Genomic DNA, 22,369 nt, shown 5'->3' on the forward strand with positions numbered 1-22,369 from the left:
GCGTATACCTGTGAAGAGATCCAAGATTTAGAACCTCAAAGCCAAAGTGAGAGCATTTGGGTCAAAATTAAGGGAGAGAAGAATAACAGGGACCTCATTGTGGGAGTTTACTATAGATCCCCAAGCCAAACAGAGGACATAGATGATGCCTTCCTGGAACAGATGGCCAAGCATGCAAAAGGAAGGGAGATAGTAGTAATGGGGGACTTCAATTACCCGGATATTTGTTGGATGTCAAACTCAGCCAAGAGCATAAGGTCAAACAGATTCCTCACTGGTCTTGCAGACAACTTCATTGTCCAGAAAGTGGGAGAAGCAACAAGAGGAACAGCCATGTTAGATCTGGTCCTAACCAATGTTGATGACCTGGTTAGTGGGGTAGAAGTGGAAGGATCATTAGGCGCGAGTGATCATGCTCTTCTGAAGTTTACTATACAGCGGAAAGGAGCAGCCAAGCATACTAGGACTCAATTTCTTGACTTTAAGAAAGCCGACTTCATAAAACTTAGGGAAGTGCTGGGTGAGATCCCATGGACAGTAATACTGAAAGGAAAGGGAGTTCATGATGGCTGGGAGTTTGTTAAGAGGGAGATAGTAAAAGCACAACTTCAGGCAATACCAATGAGACGGAAACATAGAAGGTGCCTAAAGAAGCCAGGGTGGCTACCTAAAGAACTTTTAACTGAGTTAAGATTAAAAAAGGATGTGTACAAAAAATGGAAAAGGGGGGGGGGAACCACCAAAGAGGAATTCAAACAAATAGCCAGCACGTGTAGACACAAAGTCAGGAAAGCTAAAGCACAGAATGAACTCAGGCTTGCTAGAGAGGTTAAAAGCAACAAAAAAGGCTTTTATGGGTATGTTCGTAGCAAAAGGAAGAATAAAGAAACAGTGGGGTCACTCAGAGGAGAAGATGGTGAAATGCAAACAGGGGACACGGAAAGGGCTGAACTCCTCAATGCCTTCTTTGCCTCAGTCTTCTCCGATAAAGAAAACAATGCCCGACCTGAAGAATTTGGAGCAAATGATTCAGCAGAGGAAACGCAGCCCAGAATAACTAAGGAGATAGTACAAGAATACTTGGCTAGTCTAGATGTATTCAAGTCTCCAGGGCCAGATGAACTGCATCCAAGAGTATTAAAAGAACTGGCAGATGTGATCTCAGAACCACTGGCAGTCATCTTCGAGAATTCCTGGAGAACAGGCGAAGTCCCGGCAGACTGGAGGAGGGCAAATGTTGTCCCTATTTTCAAAAAGGGGAAAAGAGAGGACCCAAATAATTACCGCCCAGTCAGTCTGACATCAATACCAGGGAAGATTCTGGAGCAGATCATTAAGCAAACAGTCTGTGAGCACCTAGAAAGGAATGCTGTGATCACCAATAGTCAGCATGGATTTCTGAAAAATAAGTCATGTCAGACTAACCTGATCTCGTTTTTTGACAGAATTACAAGCCTGGTAGATGAAGGGAACGCAGTGGATGTAGCCTACCTTGATTTCAGCAAGGCATTTGACAAGGTGCCCCATGATATTCTTGTAAAGAAGCTGGTAAAATGCGGTCTTGACTATGCTACCACTCAGTGGATTTGTAACTGGCTGACTGACTGAACCCAAAGGGTGCTCATCAATGGTTCCTCTTCATCCTGGAGAAGAGTGACTAGTGGGGTGCCACAGGGTTCTGTCTTGGGCCCGGTCTTATTCAACATCTTTATCAACGACTTGGATGATGGACTCAAGGGCATCCTGATCAAATTTGCAGATGACACCAAACTGGGAGGGGTGGCTAACACCCCAGAGGACAGGATCACACTTCAAAACGACCTTGATAGATTAGAGAACTGGGCCAAAACAAACAAGATGAATTTTAACAGGGAGAAATGTAAAGTATTGCGCTTGGGCAAAAAAATTGAGAGGCACAAATACAAGATGGGTGACACCTGGCTTGAAAGCAGTACATGTGAAAAGGATCTAGGAGTCTTGGTTGACCACAAACTTGACATGAGCCAACAGTGTGACGCGGCAGCTAAAAAAGCCCATGCAATTCTGGGCTGCATCAATAGGAGTAAAGCATCTAGATCGGGGGTCGGCAACCTGCGGCTCCAGAGCCGCATGCGGCTCTTTAACTCCTTTGCTGCGGCTCCGGGGCGGAGGCGAGGGGAGGAGGCGCATTTTCTGGGCGGAAACACGCAAAAAGCCGCTTATGATTGGATCAGTCCCTCGGGCGCCCCTCCAGCAGAGCGCCCAGCAGGGCGCCCTCCAATAATCTCGGGCGCCCCTCCAGCAGAGCGCCGCTGGCAGCCAGGGACAAGAAGTTGATAGCTGTGTTGCTTGGTAACCAGGAAGTTGCGGTCGCCATTTTGAGCTAACCACGTGGTTTGGCCCGGCGGCCATTTTAGGTGAGGCACTCTGTTGTGGGAATTGGATACTCAGGCTTTATAAGTGACAATATAGCTCAATTGGTGGATTGGAAGAGAACAAGTTATTTAAGTTAAGCATTTTAAGAGCTCATAGAGGTTTGACTCTGAGTGTTATTATATTAAAGCGCTTTAATTAGGGCTTTAGCGCTCCAAGGATATATATGCAACCCTGAAATATAATTAATTTGATTGCTTTAATAAGTGCTTGCAGTAGTCAACTTATTGCTTGATTCCAATTGTATTTAAACTTATCGAGTGTGGATTCATTTTGGTAATTTAATTCATTTGGTTGGAACTTTAAATTCATTTTGGTTGACTAAGAGAAAGGGCAGATCAATTGCTGCTGGATTCTGATTGTATATCAATTTAATTTAATTGATTAGATTCATTTGGTTGATTTAAGTCCTTTGGTTAGTTAATTAAGAAACAGTATTTTTTTTTTCTAATAATTTTTTATTGTTTTTACAAAAAAAAAAAAAAACAGGGAACAAGGGTATAGGAAAAACAAACAAATCACAAACAAATACATAAAACATGACTTCCCCATACCTCCCCTTCTCTGCATCATTATTTTATAATGTGTCAGCAACCCTTCAGTCAATTTCTCTATATATTCTCATTAAGTTTCCCCCTTTAATTTACGATTTACAGCTGTAGTTCTTTGTTTCTAGCCTCTCGACATCTTAACCGTCCAATATTTTACAGTAGTTCTTAAGGTATACTTTAAATTTTCTCCAATCTTCCTCCACCGCCTCCTTCCTCTGGTCACGGATTCTGCCGGTCATCTCTGCCAGCCCCATATATTCGATCACCTTCGTCTGCCATTCCTCCAGAGTGGGTAGTTCTTGCATCTTCCAATACTTTGCTAAAAGAATTCTTGCTGCCGTGGTTGCATAAAGAAACAGTATTTATTATTGCAGGCCAATTTAATTACTTAATTCCGTTTAAATTAATTGGAAGTTGGTTCATTAGGCCAACTCATTTTATTTAGTGGTTACTTTAAATTTATTTGCTTGATCAGGAGCAAGGGCAGTTACTGCCCCCTGCCTACAGTGCCCACCCCTTCTGTTTAAAAAACAGTTGAACGCATTATATATATATATATAATAATAATAATATTCAAAATAAGATAAAATAAATAAATAATAATAATAAAAAAAAACTTTGTCGTCCCGCCTTTGCAAGCAGGCTGCATTGAAAGGAGGCATATACACTGGTCACTGTTTTGAAGGGGAGTGAAGAACACACACTCAAAAAAAGGTAACTTGTTAATGTAATGTTTATTTCTATGAGGAGGAGTAATTCTGAGGGGTCAAACACAGAAATAATAAAAAGTGTCAAAAAAGGTATTTTTATAATGATGAGGATGACATTGGACCCTCATTATTAATTATTATTTACATCAGGCACTGATTATGATTTATGGTACACTGGGGCCCTGATTAATTTTCTATGGCATTTTGGGCATTGATTATTGGGCATAGCAAGTCGCGGTCGCGTGGAATTTGTGCTTTGTGACCGTTTGAAGTGGGGGTTTTTTCTTGGGAGGCTGGGCGGCGGGAAGAGAGGGAGGCTTGTGGTAGCGTCAGGGCTTGTCTCTAGCAAAGTAAGTCCTCGCTATTTGGTCACATGCGCAGCATTCTCCTTGTGGGGGTTAGGTGGCATATATACAGTGTTATATTTGTTTTAAATGTTGCAATGTTTTTGCGGCTCCCAGTTGTTGTTTTTCTTCGGAAACGGGTCCAAGTGGCTCTTTTTGTCTTAAAGGTTGCAGACCCCTGATCTAGATCAAGGGAAGTAATAGTGCCACTGTATTCTGCTCTGGTTAGACCTCACCTGGAGTACTGTGTCCAGTTCTGGGCACCACAGTTGAAGAAGGACACTGACAAACTGGAACGTGTCCAGAGGAGGGCAACCAAAATGGTCAAAGGCCTGGAAACGATGCCTTATGAGGAACGGCTAAGGGAGCTGGGCATGTTTAGCCTGGAGAAGAGGAGGTTAAGGGGTGATATGATAGCCATGTTCAAATATATAAAAGGATGTCACATAGAGGAGGGAGAAAGGTTGTTTTCTGCTGCTCCAGAGAAGCGGACACGGAGCAATGGATCCAAACTACAAGAAAGAAGATTCCACCTAAACATTAGGAAGAACTTCCTGACAGTAAGAGCTGTTTGACAGTGGAATTTGCTGCCAAGGAGTGTGGTGGAGTCTCCTCCTTTGGAGGTCTTTAAGCAGAGGCTTGACAACCATATGTCAGGAGTGCTCTGATGGTGTTTCCTGCTTGGCAGGGGGTTGGACTCGATGGCCCTTGTTGTCTCTTCCAACTCTATGATTCTATGATTCTGTGGTTATCTCCCGCTTAGACTACTCCAATGCGCTCTACGTGGGGCTACCTTTGAAGGTGACTCAGAAACTACAACTAATCCAGAAAGAAGCAGCTAGACTGGTTATTGGGAGTGGCTGCTGAGACCATATAACATTGGTCCTGAAAGACCTACATTGGCTCCCAGTACGTTTCTGAGAATAATTCGAATAATTCAAATTGTTGGTGCTGACCTCGGCCCAGTACACCTGAAGGAGCATCTCCACCCCATCGTTCTACCTGGACACCGAGGTCCAGTGCCGAGGGCCTTCTGGCAGTTCCCTCACTGCGAGAAGTCAGGTTACAGGGAACCAGGTAGTGGCACTTGCCCTGTGGAATGCCCTCCCTTCAGATGTCAAGGAAATAAACAACTATCTGACTTTTAGAAAACATCAGAAGGCAGCCCTGTATTGGGAATACATGACAACCTATTTCATAATACAGTGGTACCTTGGTTTACGAACTTAATCCATTCCGGAAGTGCATTCTTAAACCAAAGCATTCTTGAACCAAGGGATGCTTTCCCATAGCAGCGGGGGACTCAATTTACAAACGGAACACACTCAACATGTTCTGCTTCCAAGGCAAAGTTCACAAACCAAAACACCTCCTTCCAGGTACGTACCTTGGTTTAAGAACAGCTTAGTTTATGAACAACTTGGATTAAGAACACGGCAAACCTGGAAGGAGGTGTTTTGGTTTATGAACTTTGCCTTGGAAGCAGAACATGTTGAGTGTGTTGACTGTACAGTGACTGTACATGTTGACTGTACAGTGGTACCTTGGGTTAAGTACTTAATTCGTTCCAGAGGTCTGTTCTTAACCTGAAACTGTTCTTAACCTGAAGCACCACTTTAGCTAATGGGGCCTCCCACTGCCGCCGCACCGCCGGAGCACAATTTCTGTCTCATCCTGAAGCAAAATTCTTAACCCGAGGTACTATTTCTGGGTTAGCGGAGTCTGTAACCTGAAGTGTATGTAACCCGAGGTACCACTGTACTTTCTTTCCATTTTTGTAGAAGATTCAGCCACCTGGTGCCAGCACTATTCAGAGTAGACACACTGAAACTGATGAACGCGGCTCAGTTAGCTCTATCAATTTTAGTGTGGGGCTTCTGTGAGTTCTATGCAACCGATTGCTTTGTGATTCATCCTCAGGGGTCCTGCCATATGCCCTGAGCGATGTCCCACCCAGAAATAGCAATCCTGGGTTTTGGTCCCTTGCCTCTGTTTGCTAGCTCTGACCTTCCATGGGGATACACAAGGACTCCTTTTGTTGCTTCTTGCCATGTTGCAGTCGTAGGTACCCTCCCCTCCCCCTTGTTCTTCTGACAAGATGAATTTAGTGACCCAGTTTAGTCGTTTGCATGGTATTTGCATTATTTTACCACACGCACACCCCTATCTATAGAAAGGAGAGGAAATGTGTGGCAAAGGCTGGAGGAGGGAAAAGGGAACCTTGAACTTCACATTCAAATATACTTATCAGGCCTGCAAATTTTTCAAGTGTTGCTGGAGTTGGCAAGGGGGGTGGGGGTGGGGGGGAGTGGATTCATCTGACAGCCAAATTGTTAACACGGTGAGCCACCCACCTGTCAATTACCTGGCATCACGCTGACATCAGAAGATCTATTTTTATCTGTGCTGCTTGAAATCAAACCAAGCAGGCCAAAGGCGCAACTCAGAAAGTGGCAAACATCAGCTGATCGTTGGGACTCTCAAAGCCCCGGGCACTGTATCCCGCAAGCCACAACAGCCAGCTGATTGTCGAAGTTCACAAAGCCCTGTGCGTGGCACTTTGCAGGATCTGAGAGTCAACTGATTCCCAGAACTCACCTGAACAGCATTGTCTGAAAACTCCTTTTCAGCAGAGCCCTGTTTTTACCAGTGTGGTGTAGTGGTTAAGAGCGGTGGACTCGTAATCTGCTGAACAGGGTTCACGTCTCCACTCCTCCACATGCAGCTGCTGGGTGACCTTGGGCCAGTCACACTTCTCTGAAGTCTCTCAGCCCCACTCACCCCACAGTTTGTTGTGGGGGAGGAAGGGGAAGGAGAATGTTAGCCCCTTTGAGACTCCTTCAAGTAGTAATAAAGCGGGATATCAAATCCAAACTCCTCCTCTTCTTCTTCTTCTTCTTGTTCTTCTTGTTCTTCTTCCCTGCCCTACACCTGACACCAGGTGGGTGTAGCTTGGCCAAATTGGTCTTGTGGGCCAGTCAGGTTGGCATGATAAGCCTAAGGCTTCCTACTGCTGATATAAAAGAACGATCTGTATGGGCAGTTGTACAAGGGGAAGTTCTTTTGTGTAGTCGTGGTGGCGGTGAGGGGATAATCACTATAGGTTGTGTCAAACTAAGCTTTACATAGATTAGTCCCATTGAAATTAATGGAGCTAACTTTGTCATAGAATCATAGAATTGTAGAGTTGGAAGGAACCCTGATGTAGCTCTCTTGTCTGGTGTATTTTTAGGAATTTTAGCAGGTGGAGATTGGAAACAAATTAAAACAGGCAGGCTGCTGATTATTTAGTTTTGCAGCTGCCATGAATATGGCTTCCGCTGTTTCCCTTTAAACAGGTAAATTCCGGTTTCTATTTTGTCTCTTTGGGGTGTGCCCTTTAAAATTATTGCTAGCATAGATTACCAGAAGTGCTGTGTTTCATATTTCAGCTTTCAAAAAGAGCCCAGCCTCTGTGTCTAGCCTCTAACCCAGGGGTTCCCAAGCTTCCCCCCGCCCTCCCCTGGACTACTTGAAAACTGCTAAGACTTAATGATATTTCTTCCTGCTGTAGCTGTAATAATGTACTCTGCTAGATGCTGTATATATTTTACCATATTTTTCACCCCATAGGACGCACCGGCCCATAGGACGCACCTAGTTTTTTGGGGGGGGATAAAGAAAAAAATATATATATTTCCCCCCCAGGTGCAGGGCTGGGGCAGGGGAAGATTGAGCTTCCCCTGACCCCAGCCCCCAGAACAGGCTGATATCTGCAAGCCATGGGAGAGCTGCTGCAACTTCGTGCAGCTCTCCCATGGCTAGCGGAGGGCTGTGCCAAGCCCGAAGCTTGGGGTGTGCTAAGCTCAGCACGCCCCAAGCTCTTGGGTGCCAGCAAGCTCTCCGCTAGCCGTGGGAGAGCTGCATCTCCCAAGGCTTGCAGATTGCTTCCTGAAGCCTGGAGAGCGAGAGGAGTCAGTGCGCACCGACCCCCCTCGCTCTCCAGGCTTCAGCGAAAGCCTTCATTCGCCCCATAGGATGCACACACATTTCCCCTTCATTTTTGGAGGGGGGAAAGTGCGCCCTATAGGGCGAAAAATACAGTAATTATATCCGTATTGCTTTGTTTTTTCCTTACATACTGTATTTATTGTATTAAAATTTGAGTTTTATAGTATTCATATTGTTATGTGGCAAAATACAACAGAAAGCACAAAAGCAGCAATAGAAATATAATTAAAAGTCAATATGAATATTCAGTACAATGGACTGGCTGAAGCTCATGGAGGATTGGCAGTCTGTGGACCATAGTTTGGGTACCACTGCTCTAGTATACAAGAATGTAGATGTCATTAAAAAAAAGTCAAAACTTTACCATGAAATTAAAATAACAGTCCAGGAAGAGATAGAAAGTGCAACAAAATAACAGCAAGGGAGAAAACAAAAACTATACAAGACCAAAAAAACACACACCTGGGTTCACAAGCCATTGACACATAAAGTATATGCCCAAGAGGGTACACAATAAATTAGATATTAAAACAAAAACTGTCCTGATATTAAACAAATGAATACCAGATAAAGCTATATTTCATCGAGACTTACCAGTCATAATATACTTGTCATATAAATAACAAATGGCAGCAAAGTCCATAGGTTTAGCTGCCCCTAAGATATCCGTAATTTATGAGTCAATTTTTTCAGGAAGAAGGATAAACATTCCTTTATTAAACAGAATATTTAAACTAAAACTCGTGGGCTCCTTCGAGCAGCTACTAACAGAAAAATTATAAGCAGTCCATATTTGACGTATCAAAAATTGATAAAAGGCACGATCTGTGGTATAAAGGCACTGGTGTACACCTATTGTTCGGAAATATCCCTCATCGCCTCTTCCCAAGATTTATGTATAGTGGATGCTCGGGTTGCGACCATGCTCTGTGCAGGAGGCACGTTCGCAACCCACAACCCGCGCATCAGCACACATGCGGGTTGCGATTCGGTGCTTCTGCACATGCGCAAGTGCCAAAACCCGGAGTAACCCGTTCCAGTACTTCCAGGTTCGGAATTGTGCGCAACCCGAAATCGCACAACCCAAAGCATCTGTAACCCGAGGTATGACTGTACAGTGTTACCTCTGGTTATGTACTTAATTTGTTCTGGAGGTCTGCTGCTGCCGCCACACAATTTCTGTTCTCAGCCTGAAGCAAAGCTCTTAACCCGAGGTACTATTTCTGGGTTAGCGGAGTCTGTAACCTGAAGCGTATGTAACCCAAGGTACTACTGTACATGTTTACATGACCACCACATGTGCCAATACATTTCTTTTTTGTTACAGATCCTACAATGCAATGGGTAACCAACCCCAGTTAGATTTGTTCTTCTTTTGTTCTGATGCCCTTACAGAAGCAGAGGGGCACCAATAAACCATCGCCTCTGCTCTCCTCAGAATCACAAGACACTCTGCTACACCCTCCGAATTAAAAATACATTTCTAGTGAAAACTGAAGCTTCAGTGCACAGCCAGAAAATAAAAAGGGGGGGGGAGGGAAGCCCTCATAAGTTTAGTTGGGTGGAGCTACGAAGCAACCAGCCGCATCTCCTGGTGTCTGCTGAAAAGTGGGTTGGGGAAAATAAGCCTGCGAGCAAAAACAACGCCAAGTCCGTCAGACTCAGCCGCAAGTTGTTGTATGCAGGTCTAAGAACAAGTAGCTCCGAGGAAGTGATAAAAATAGCAGGATGAAAGGTGGTCCGAATCAGCTGTATTTCCTGGTTCTACTGGGTCTCTTTACAGGTAAGCACTCACTGGAGACCTTTTGGGCTGGCGGTTCTTAACACGTTTGGAGATCTTTGGAACTGGGCTGGCATAGGGAGGGCAATGGCAATGCACAGGGCTTTGGTAGCAGTCTGATATGCGGCAGTTTGACAGGTGAATTGTGTTCGTCCTTGCCAGGGGTGCAGGAAAATCACCTGATTCATTTGTGCCAGGTTCAAAGCAGAGGTCACGGGCACTAAAGGTATCTGTAATTCTGAAGGATTAGACGGTGCATCCTTCTGCATGTTTTACTCAGAAGCAAAGATGTGCAGTTTTGTTTCTCATTTTTTCCTGTCTTCAGTTCTACATGAAAATTCACCAGACCCCATGAAAGTTCATGAGGTTTTAGTGCGAATTTCTCCCAGCGTACGTATTTTTGTAGGCAATTTTGCCTCGTATGCACATTTTTTGCAAAGCTATTTTCACAAAGATAATGCATTTTACATGCTATTTTCAGTAATGTGCAGATTTTTATGCACACTTTGCATGCATTTTTGTACATATTGCTTAGCTGCAGAGCTGCACTGCAACATTCAGAGAGGTGTGAATTTTGAAGGCTGGCTGTTTCGGTTTGCATATTGTTTCTGAAAGTGTGAATTAGGTAGGTTTGCCTTCAAGTGCAAATTGAATTTAATCCCCCCATCCCTACTCAGAAGCCCCATTGAGTTCATTAGCTGTGTATAGCAGGGATAGGCAGGCATATAGATGTTTAGGGTCCCTGGCCATTAAATGTCCAACATCACCTGGAGGCAACCACATTGGCTGGTTGTGGGGTATAGAGCTGCGGCATAAAATGTGAGCTCTGTGACTGAATTTAGAAGAGGCATTTTTTTAAAAAATGTCTATCCCACCCTTTCTTCCAAAGGAATCCAAGGTGGAAGACAATAAGGCTTTTTAAAATAAAATAAAGAAAAGCATTCATAAACGTTAATTATACCTAAGCACCTTAAGAACATCCAAAAACATTTCAAAACAATCACAGCTAATAATTTCCAGGGTTGCTGGGAACAGTCCCTTTCAGCCATCAAATATCTGGGTGAACTAATAATGTTTTTACACTTCCCATTGCCTGCAATGATTTTCTGCTTTTGTTTAAAAGCAATAAAAAGTACTTCACCAAAACAACAACAACAACCCTAGGCGAAGAGGAATGTTTTAAAATTCGTCTCAGATGTTAATAATGAGGGAGAGAAATGTACCTTACCAGAGAGGTCACTCCTCAAATGGGGAACCACCACTGAAAAGGCCCTGCCTTGAACCTGATGGTGCCATAGGTTACAGAGCAAACTTTCATCGGAGGCCAATTTTAGTAGTGAGGCTGTAAATTTAAAAATAAATTAAATTTAAAGATTAAAAATTTAGGTAGGTAGTCATGTTGGTCTGACGCAGTCGAAATAAAAAACAAAATGTCCAGTAGCACCTTAGAAACCAACTAAGTTGTTCTGGGTCTGCATGCACATGAAAGCTTATACCCAGAACAAACTTAGTTGGTCTCTAAGGTGCTACTGGACAATTTTTTAATTAAAAATTTAATTAAATAAAACCTTAAAAGATGAGCAAACATCAAAATACGTTTTAGTCAGCTGACAACCTTAACCTTAACTATAACCTACCATGTTTTCTTAGGATAGAGGGGCCCTTATTCATGGAATAGGATGATGGTTCTTTGTTTTGAAACACTTTTAATCAACCGACTTTTGGTATATTCACCAGTGTCACTTGTGGTATTTTCCATCAATAAAGGGATCCATTGTTCAATTGTCTTGTACCACCAACAGGGTCAGGTAGGCTCAAATTAAAGAAATTGGGTGGGGAAATGAATAATTTCCAATCTTATGCATGCCTACTCATCGGTAAGCCCTATTAAGTTCAATGGGGCTTGCTCCTAGGTAAGTGGGTAAGAAGAGCCGGCTGGGTCACACCAGTGGTGGGTCTGCTAGCATCCTGTTCTCACAATCACATAGCTGTCAACTTTTCCCTTTTCTTGCGAGGAATCCTATTCGGAATAAGGGAATTTCCCTTAAAAAAAGGGAAACGTTGACAGCTATGCAATCGCCAACCAGATGCCCATGGGAAGCCTACAAGCAAGACCTGAGCCAAACAACACTCTCCCTTTCCTACAGTTTCCAGAAAGGGTTTTCTAAAGTATACTGTGTTAAACAGTGGAGGCAAGGCATAGCCATCTAGGTTGGTAGCTGTAGACAGCCTTTCCCCTGTCTAATCCTCTTTTAGAAACTGTCCAAGAGAGAGAGCCCCTGTCTCAAATCCTCGAGAGCCACTGCCTGTCATTGCAAACCAGATGTCTGGAGTCTTCCAGCTGTTACTGAATCTCAATGCCCATCATCTCCAGCCAGCACAGCCAATAGCCAAAGGTTCCCCGCACCTGGTGTGAGACAAAACTGAGCTACGTAGACCAATAGTCTGACCTGACTCCCATTACACCAGACATTGAAAGCACTGAGATACCGCTTTAAGAGCCAGTGTGGTGTGGTGGTTAAGAGTGGTGGACCCGTAATCTGGTGAACCGGGTTTGCTTCCCCGCTCCTCCACATGCAGCTGCTGGGTGACCTTGGACTAGTCACCACTCACCTCACAGAGTGTTTGTTGTTGGGGAGGAAGGGAAAGGAGAATGTTAGCCGCTTTGAGACTCCTTCGGGTAGTGATAAAGCGGGATATCAAATCCAAACTCTTCTTCTTCTTCTTAAACAGTCATGGCTTCCCCCAAAGAATTCTGGGAGCTGTCATGAGATAAGGGTGCCATTCCCCTCCCAGATCTACAATTATCAGTGAGAAGTGAGCTCTGTGAGAGGACTAGGGGCCTCCTAACAATTCCCATCACCCTTAAGAAACTGCAGATCCCAGAATTCATTGTGGGGAGCCATGACTGTGGTACAATAGTGCTTTCAATGTATACAGACCCTCCAACTGTTCCTATTTTTCAGGGGGTAGTCCTGAATTTACAGAAGCCGTCCCATTTTCTGACTTGACCCTGGAATGCCCTGCTTTTCCTTGTTGTTGTTGTTTAGTCGTTTAGTCGTGTCCGACTCTTCGTGACCCCATGGACCAGAGCACGCCAGGCACTTCTCTCTTCCACTGCCTCCCACAGTTAGGTCAAACTCATGCTGGTAGCTTCGAGAACACTATCTTGTCCTCTACCATCCCCTTCTCCTTGTACCCTCCATCTTTCCCAACATCAGGGTCTTTTCCAGAGAGTCTTCTCTTCTTGTGAGGTGGCCAAAGTATTGGAGCCTCAGCTTCAGGATCTGTCCTTCCAGTGAGCACTCAGGGCTGATTTCCTTCAGAATGGATAGGATTGATCTTCTTGCAGTCCATGGGACTCTCAAGAGTCTCCTCCAGCACCATAATTCAAAAGCATCAATTCTTCGGTGATCAGCCTTCTTGATGGTCCAGCTCTCACTTCCATACATCACTACTGGGAAAACCATAGCTTGAACTATACGGACCTTTGTTGGCAAAGTGATGTCTCTGCTTTCCCTATTTTCATCAGGGAACAGTTGGAGGATACATGTATGTTCCTAACTCCTTTTCGTGGGCTAGCAGCTTTTTGTATACTTACCTGTCCTACTAACCTCCTGCCCATTTTTGTCAGACTCTGCTAGACCCAGAGGTAACCACAGCCTATTTTAGAATGATCCCCAGGAGAGGAAGAGTCTGTCATGTAAGGTTCCACCCCACCCTACAAGGCCCACTTACCTGCAAAGTTCCCTTTTTGAAAATAAAATAAAAAACTAATCTTCTGTTTCCTGTCAACAGGGGCAGGAAAAGGGAACTAAAACTAGCCTGGTACCCCTTGAGAGATGGCCGGGGAGGGGGTGTCATCATAAAGTGGAGATGTGGTTCAGTGAAAGGGAAGGAACAGGGGAGAGAAAATTACACAGCTTGTTACTGGAACGGCAATTCAAAATGGGGGTCGGTGGTTGAGTGCTCCCCCCCCCCCAATTTTTGTTCTTAACAAACCCAGGAGCTTGGATGCCGTGCAAGAAATTCAGCAGGTGACCACTTCACATCACGAAAATGGTCGCCTGCTAAATATCTAGGTTTCTGTAAAAACACAGGGGGCATTTTCCTGTCAGTGACAGGCCACTCTCTGCTTTTCCACGACGTCCAGGCAAAAGTCTGATCTGCTAAAATTATAATAGATTTTACATGGTGTCCTTCATGTAACCACAATTAAATTAAAGATTGTATTAATATGTGTATTCTGCTTTTCTGGTAACAATGTTGAGCTCAAATCAGCTCATAATAATAATGATGATGATGATGATGATAATTAAAAATTAGCAAACATTACAATCATAAATGCAATCCCATATAAATAAGGCAAAAATGAGTAAATTCTATACAAACTCATAATAATTCAATGACAGCCCTTAGCATCAGGTAGGTAGCCGTGTTGTTCTGACACAATATCTATCTTTCATCTTTCTTTCTTTCTTTCTTTCTTTCTTTCTTTCTTTCTTTCTTTCTATCTATCTATCATCTATCTATCTATCTCCAGTAGCACCTTAGAGACAAACTAAGTTTGTTCTGGGTATAAGCTTTCATGTGCATGCACACTTCTTCAGATACACTGAAACCAGCCCTTAGCAGTTCTTTTTTCTTTTTTCTTTTTCCTATTATTAACACTGTTTTAAAAGTACTGTACAGAACAATCCATTCCTCATCTCATACAGGAGACAAGCGGAGTCTAAAGTAATATAAACAAAACAAAACAAAAACATTAACTGGTCAGTACAACCCACCAAGAAGTACCCAAATTCAAGCCCACAATGTTCAAAGCAACTGTAAAGTTTTGTATGCTGCTGGGATATGTCTTTGTAGTCCATCTTTGCTTGCATAAGAAACAAAACTGTGTCAATCTGACTCAAATGGATCTTTAAATTTTATTCCTTTAGCCAAACATAGATTTTAAATTAATTTTTCCACCAAAGCATCTGGCCAAACCATCTTATAACTGAGCCTCTTGGGTTTGCTGATCAGAAGGTTGGCGGTTCAAATCCCCGGGATGAAGTGAGCTCCTGTTGCTCTGTCCCAGCTCTTGCCAACTTAGCAGTTCAAAAACACGCCAGTGCAAGTATATAAACAGGTATCGCTGTGGCGAAAAGGTAAACGGTGTTTCCGTGCGCTCTGGTTTCCATCACGGTGTTCCGTTGCGCCAGAAGTGGTTTAGTCATGTTGGCCACATGACTCGGAAAGCTGTCTGTGGACAAACGCCGGCTCCCTTGGCCTGAAAGCAAGATGAGTGCCTCAACCCCATAGTTGCCTTTGACTGGACTTAACCATCCAGGGGTCCTTTACCTTTACTTTACTTTACCTTACCTATACCAGTTAGCTAACACAGCATCCTTTTGGAGGTCCTTCCAATATTGAGCAACAGCTGGCTGGGCAGCTGCAAGAAGATAGCCAATTCAAGGTTTCAAGTGACAATCCTCATTGTTCTGAAACATGTTTAACAGGACTAATGACTGCTGTCCAGTCATTTTAGTAATTTCTGAAAAGATCACAGTCCAAAACCGAAAATCTTTTTTACAAGCCCCCCACATATGCTGGAAAGATGTGTGTCTCTTAGTTCTGGTCCTACGGCTGCATTTACCTGAACACACTGTTAGTTCACAATCAACTTGTGACAGGATCTTTTCAGTGTTGGTTCCCCATTTATGGAATGCCCTCTGTAGTGAGAGGTATCAATCTCCATCAATTGATAAAAATAAACCATGACTTATGGTGGCATATACCGTATTTTTCGCTCTATACAACACACCAGACCACAAGACGCAACTAGTTTTTGGAGGAGGAAAACAAGAAAAAAAATATCTGAATCTCAGAAGCCAGAACAGCAAGAGGAATCGCTGCACAGTGAAAGCAGCAATCCCTCTTGCTGTTCTGGCTTCTGGGATAGCTGCACAGCCTGCATTCACTCCATAAGATGCACACACATTTCCCCTTACTTTTTAGGAGGGGAAAAGTGAGTCTTATAGAGCAAAAAATATGGTAAATGCAACCATTTAATCAAGACTGTTTGAAGCTAGCAGCTAGAAACTGCCTTACTTTGAGCCCAAACACTGGTTTGTCTAGGTCAGGGCTGGGGAACCTTTGGTCATCCCTGCTGCCACTAGACCACAACTCCCATCATCCCTGACCATTGGCCATGCTAGCAGGGGCTGATGGGAGTTGGAGTCCAACAAAGCATCTGGTGGGCCAAAAGGTCTTTCACTCCTGCTTCCAGGTCAGCTCTGTGTCCACATATGTATTCTATGATTGGTTTGTGGTTTTGTTGACATCCTATGAAAAAATAAAGAGGATTCATCAGGATCAATGTTTTCATGGTGACAACAAGCAGATCTGATATTTTTACTGTGCAGCGTAAGCTTTAATTTAATGGAGTGTTAGGTGGGGTACCACAACTACTGTGTCTGGAGCAACAAGTAATATATTATTACTACTATTATTGTTGTTGTTGTTGTTTAGTTGTTTAGTCATGTCCGACTCTCCGTGACCACATGGACCAGAGCACGCCAGGCACTCCTGCCTCCCGCAGTTGGGTCAAACTCATGCTGGTAGCTTCGAGAACACTGTCCAACCATCTCGTCCTCTATCGTCCCCTTCTCCTTGTCCCCTTCTCCTCCATCTTTCCCAACATCAGGGTCTTTTCCAGGGAGTCTTCTCTTCTCATGAGGTGGCCAAAGTATTGGAGCCTAAGCTTCAGGATCTGTCCTTCCAGTGAGCACTCAGGGCTGATTTCCTTAAGAATGGATGGTTTGATCTTCTTGCAGTCCATGGGACTCTCAAGAGTCTCCTCCAGCACCATAATTCAAAAGCATCCATTCTTTGGTGATCAGCCTTCTTGATGGTCCAGCTCTCACTTCCATACATCACTGCTGGGAATGTTGAAACTAGCTCTCTTTCATTCTGTTTGCAAACTCATTTCAAGCCACTGCTACTCACCTAATAAAATCCTTTTTGACTTATGACTTCAGTGCCCATACGTTAACAACATCTTTTTACGCCCTGATCTGTGCTCCTCTGTCTTCATAGAAGAGATCCCAGAGATCTGTGGATGAAAGGCCAGTACACAAATTTTAATAAAAAATAATAGTACATGGAGTGAGAGCATTTTTGATAGTGACAGTCCATTTGTGGAACGCCTTTTCCAGTCGATACCAATGCTGGCATCCTTTAGGTGCAATGCAGAGATTCTAAAAAGATAAATATCCCAGGCCTTTAAAACTTCTAAAATATTTCAGAGGAGGGAAGGAAGGAAGGAAGGAAGGAAGGAAGGAAGGAAGGAAGGAAGGGGGATGAGGCCAGTGTTGCCCATGGCACACCTGACCCAGGGTACCATAGCACACTGGTTGAAAACCACTGCCCTAAATAAAACAAAAGGAGATTTCCACATAAAAAGAAAGAAAAGAAGATGGCTCTTTCTACAACTTGTAGACATCAAAACTTCTTCTCCCTTCTCCAGGTTATGCTTGTGGGAACCAGACCACAGTTGACAAGTCCATTTCACCATCAGACACACTAAATGCCAGCAGCTCTGGAACAACAGAAGCCACTCTGTCTCCTACGACTGAGAAAAAATCCCCCAAAGCAGCCCCTCTGCCTACACCAGTGGGCTATGTGTCCATGACGGTGGAGCCTGGACGCCCCTCTTACATAACCACCGAAGGGTCTTCTGCCACTCTGGAGTGCAAGTTCAAGGCCCCCAGTGGGGCCAAAGTCATTTGGAAAAAGACTTGCTCTTCTAACTGCAGTCAAAGCTTTGCTGTCAATGAGACTGACAGCCGGAAGATCACGGAAGACATTTCTCAAGGGTTGTCAACGCTCAGCTTCCATGCAGTCCAAAGGGAAGACACAGGCATGTACTATTGCTGTGTGTCTGCTCCATCGGCCAGCCAACGCCAGTCTTGTGGCACGTACCTCTGGGTTCGGAGTAAGTATGAACCTTGTGACTCCATAGGGTTGGGGTGGTATCTGTAAAACTGGAGTGGGTAAGTTTGTGGGTATGCTGTATTGTTTTTAACACTCGATTGGGAGCCACCCAGAGTGGCTGGGGAAACTCAACCAGATGGGCGGGGTATAAATATTATTATTATTATTATTATTATTATTATTATTATTATTATTAGCCGTTATGTACTGAAGTTCTCACCCTGGGCCAGCAGGGGGATACTGTAGATAGTTTTCACTCAGGTCCACATATGCAAATAAGGAATTGAAAGTGACGTTCAGTGATTGGATAGTTACAGAAAGTTGTTACTGTTGCTTTGTAGTGGAGCTCTATATAAGCAGGTTGGCTGAACCCTTCAGTTCTGTTCTGTTCTGGCCTGTGAATAAACAAGAGCTGTTTGAAGAATCACTGTGTCGTCTGATATGTTCACCCACAACTTAACAATGGCACACTTAATCATGACCAAAAATATCCACATACCTCCCCTTGTGTGGCAATTAGGCTTAGTAGCTAGTGAGAGAAACCCCCCGCCCACACACAATGCTTACTGCCATGCCTTTGGGGGAGTGCAATTCTCATTGGAACTGTGGTTGGAGAAAGCAGAGATAACTCCCTGTATTCTGTGGTCCTAACTAAAATGGCTCCCCCCCACCACCACCCAAAATGGGCAACAATTAGACTTAGGGGGAAAGTGCCCATTGGTGCCAATGGGATTTTTACACACACACACAAGCTGTCTCGGGATCAGCAGGCAAGCTGAGGGAAGGGTGTACAGTGGTACCTCGGGCTACATACGCTTCAGGTTACAGACTCCACTAACCCAGAAATATTACCTCGGGTTAAGAACTTTGCTTAAGGATGAGAACAGAAATCGTGCTCTGGCAGCGCGGCAGCAGCAGGAAGCCCCATTAGCTAAAGTGGTGCTTCAGGTTAAGAACAGTTTCAGGTTAAGAACAGACCTCCAGAACGAATTAAGTACTTAACTTGAGGTACCACTGTATAAAAAATCCTCTAAGGACAGCTTTGCTGGCATCCCAAACGATCTTTAAGACATTCTCCTTATTTAAATTGAAATCGAAAAATTCTTTTAAAGTTTTCATTTTATGGATCAATGGTCTAGTTAGACAGTAAAATTTGTGTTAAATTGCTGTTTTAGGGGGTGTTTTTCATCATCTGGAATGGATCGATCCACTTTTCATTACTTTCAATAGGAAAGTCCGCTTCAGGTTAAGAATGCTTCAGGTTAAGAACGGACTTCCGGAACCAATTAAGTACTTAACCTGAGGTACCACTGTATAGGCTGCATCAGAAGTTACATTTGCCTGTTAATTTGGGGTTTGTTTGTTTTTTTTAAAAAAATGCCTTAGGAAAAACAATTTGTAATTGGCCAATGCACATCCTGAAATAAATACAGTCTGAAAATCAGAAATATCTCAGGATGTTCATTGTTGTTTTATGTTTAATTTTCAACATTGGCCTTGAAATGTTGTTTTATATCTGATTCTGAATCCTGACACAAGTCTCTGTCTTCTCAGCGTAGTCTAACTTGTAGATGTGAGGATAAAATGAGAGACAGCCCCCGCATACTCAACTCAGAGCTCCATGGTGAAATAATAGGATTATGGAAACAAGATAAATAAAACAAATCTTACTATTGAAACCTGTGAATAGCGATTTGGGCGTAAGGACCACTGTGTTCAATGAGCTTCCTCTGAATTGCGTAAGATTTCAGCCTTGGGTTGAGAGATATTTCTTTGAGAGCCACCTTGAGTCCCATCAGGGGAAAAGGTGGGGTATACATAAATTTTAAGTGTTGGTATTAATATTAGTACTGGTGGGGTGGTCTTTTTAAAAATGAAAAAAATGAAGTCTTGCTGATAAGAGTCTTGAGGAAGTAGAGAAAACTATAACTTGCTGTGTTCAATAGCTATACATCTTAGTGCTGTCCTTCAAAAATCCTTCAGCTCCTAGATTTGGGAGAGTTGGAGGGAAGGGGGCTGGTTAGGAGATGATGAATTCAAATGTTTGCTAGAATGCATCAGATACGAGAAGTTTCTTGGCACATCCCTCCCCCCCCCCAAAAAAAATAAGTTTCAACTCTGATCTTGTAATAATAGTCATAATATTGGTCTTTGGCCATTTCCTGACCACCTTCCTTCAAATCACCATTTGGAAAATATCAGAAGCTTAAGTTCAGACAGTCCAGAAAGACATAATCAGGTTGAAGTGGAAGAGGACGACGACAACGGTGCTGGCAAACTGGCAGAGTCAACTGCAGGGTTTTAATTAGGGAGGAAATCTATCTCAGCCCTAAAGGAAATGCCAGAGAGGCAGATGTCCTAGCACTGAGCTACAGCTGTTCCCCCTTGTCTACAGCAGGGTTTCCCAAACTTGGGTTTCCAGCTGTTTTTGGACTACAATTCCCATCATCCCTGACCACTGGCCTTGCTAGATAGGGATGATGGGAGTTGTAGCCCAACAGCAGCTGGAGACCCAAGTTTGGGAAACCCTGGTAGAGCAGCAGACTTCAGGGCCCACCTTTAAGTCAAACAGACATTTGGGGACCCATTTCTTATTTATTTATTTTTCTACCATCTATTTGTATGGTGTTGCTGCCACGGTCCATCTCTGATCTTTTCTCAACCCACCAGTTGAAAACCACTGGTCTAGAGCCAGCAAAAAAAAACAAGTTGTGGTTGTTACAATGTTAGGGAGTTATCCCCCTTTCCCCTGTAAGTGATGGCAGATTAAATGCTGCTCATCATTTTGTCAAGTGGTAATTTTCTATGTTGGGTGTGCAATGTGTGCATGCATTCAGATGAAAAAGGCTTCCAGAGCAATAGAAACAAGACAGCTCCTGCCCTCAGGGTTATAATTTAGATATAATAATAATAATAATAATAATAATAATAATAATAATAATAATAATAATAATTTGTTTATACCCTGCCCTTCCCGGTTTAAAAACCGGGCTCAGGGCAGAGAACAGAAAATATAAAACATTGATTAAAATGCGACTTTAAAACAGCATAAAATGCAACATAAAAATGCAGCATCAATATCAATAAACTTCAAAAAATCAGGGGTCATTTGGGGAAGGGGGGGGAAACCCTGTCAGTAGACATCAAATGATCACCAGGGCTAACTGACCAAGTTGGTGCCACTAGGGCCAGCAAGGAGGCCAGTAAAAAAATTAAATGTGGGATCCCAGAAAGGGTTTCTTCATAGAAGAGAAAAGGGAAAAGGGAATAGAGGATCCGGCTAATTCAAATTGAAGGCCAGGTGGAATAGCTCTGTCTTACAGGCCCTGCAGAAGGAGATCAAGTCCTGCAGGGTTCTAGTCTCGTGGGACAAAGCATTCCACCAGGTTGGAGCCATCACTGAAAAGGCCCTGGCCCTGGTGGAGGATAGTCTAACTTCCTTAGGGCCTGGGACCTCTAAACTATTATTATTCATGGACCTTAGGGTCCTCTGTGGGACATACCAGGAGAGGCGGTCCCGTAAGTACGAGGGTCCTAGGTCATATAGGGCTTTAAAGGTCAAAACCAGCACCTTAAGCCTGACCCTGTAGTCCACCGGGAGCCAGTGCAGCTTCAAAAGCACTGGGTGAATATGCTCCCATGGCAGAGACCCCGTGAGGAGCCTCGCTGCAGCATTCTGCACCTGCTGGAGTTTCTGGGACAGTTTCAAGGGGAGCCCCGCGTAGAATGAGTTACAGTAGTCAAGCCTGGAGGTGACCGTCGCATGGATCACTGTGGCCAGGTCAGGGTGGGAAAGGTAAGGGACCAACTGCTTGATATGGCGAAGTTGGGAAAATGTCGCCTTGGCTGTTGCTGCAACCTGCACCTCCATGGAAAGGGAGGCGTCAAGAATGATGACACAAAAGACAAATGGATGAGGCAGGAGGAGGAAACTAGAACTCAAGACAGGAGTTCTTAGTTCCTGCTGTGGTAGAAAACTTCAAAGAGAGGAGAAACCAAGAAATAAATGCCAGTCTCTCAGCTGTGTTGATGGAGTCTTCTCTTCTACCTTCTGATTAAACAGCTGCTGCCAGGTGACACTTGATAGCTTCTCAACACTAGGCATGGGCCAATATAAGTTTCAGTTTCTTATTTTTTCTAGTCTTTAAGTCCTGCCCTCCCCATTTCCACATTTTAGAAAAGGGCCTCATGAATTTCACCAGTGTTTTGGTGCAACTTTCTTCCAATATACACACTTTATGTGTGGTTTTTTCCCATTTTTGCAAAGTAATTTTCCGGAGTATACTGCATCTTTGTCATTATACAAGCATTCTTATGTGCACATTATCTTAGTAGGTGCATTTTTAAAACACTGCTTGGCTGGAAAACGACATTGCAGAATTCAGAGAGGTGCATTTTTCCTCTTCCACTCTCTGCTGTAGCCTAGTGAAGACAATATGATTATTTCCCTGCTTCCCCAGATTTCTGTTTAGGTGTGCTTGGATTTTCCTCATCACTTGGCAGAGGGGATACAAGTTAACCACTTGCAAAGTTACCACTTGGTTAAATAGATATATACCTGGTGCCAGATGTAGAAGGAAAAGAACATGGGGTTGTATTTAACTT

At 43.6% G+C, this 22,369-nt stretch overlaps 1 protein-coding gene across 3 annotated transcripts in view; it reads left to right on the forward strand.

Annotated features, from left to right (window-relative positions):
• CD79A (CD79a molecule) overlaps window positions 1–22,369 on the forward strand; it is an 86,867-nt gene that overhangs the window by 58,046 nt on the left and 6,452 nt on the right. For 2 of the 3 annotated variants that reach the window (XM_083754214.1, XM_083754215.1), the window contains exons 2-3: window positions 9,732–9,790; window positions 17,298–17,765. In XM_083754214.1, the coding sequence (XP_083610340.1) occupies window positions 9,736–9,790; window positions 17,298–17,765 (523 nt within the window). In that variant the 5' untranslated portion in view covers window positions 9,732–9,735. The remainder of the gene's footprint in view (window positions 1–9,731; window positions 9,791–17,297; window positions 17,766–22,369) is intronic. The other variant, XM_083754216.1, reaches the window with a different exon arrangement.

The sequence above is a fragment of the Podarcis gaigeae genome (genome assembly GCF_964106915.1).
Source record: "Podarcis gaigeae genome assembly, chromosome: 8".
Lineage (NCBI taxonomy): Eukaryota > Metazoa > Chordata > Lepidosauria > Squamata > Lacertidae > Podarcis > Podarcis gaigeae.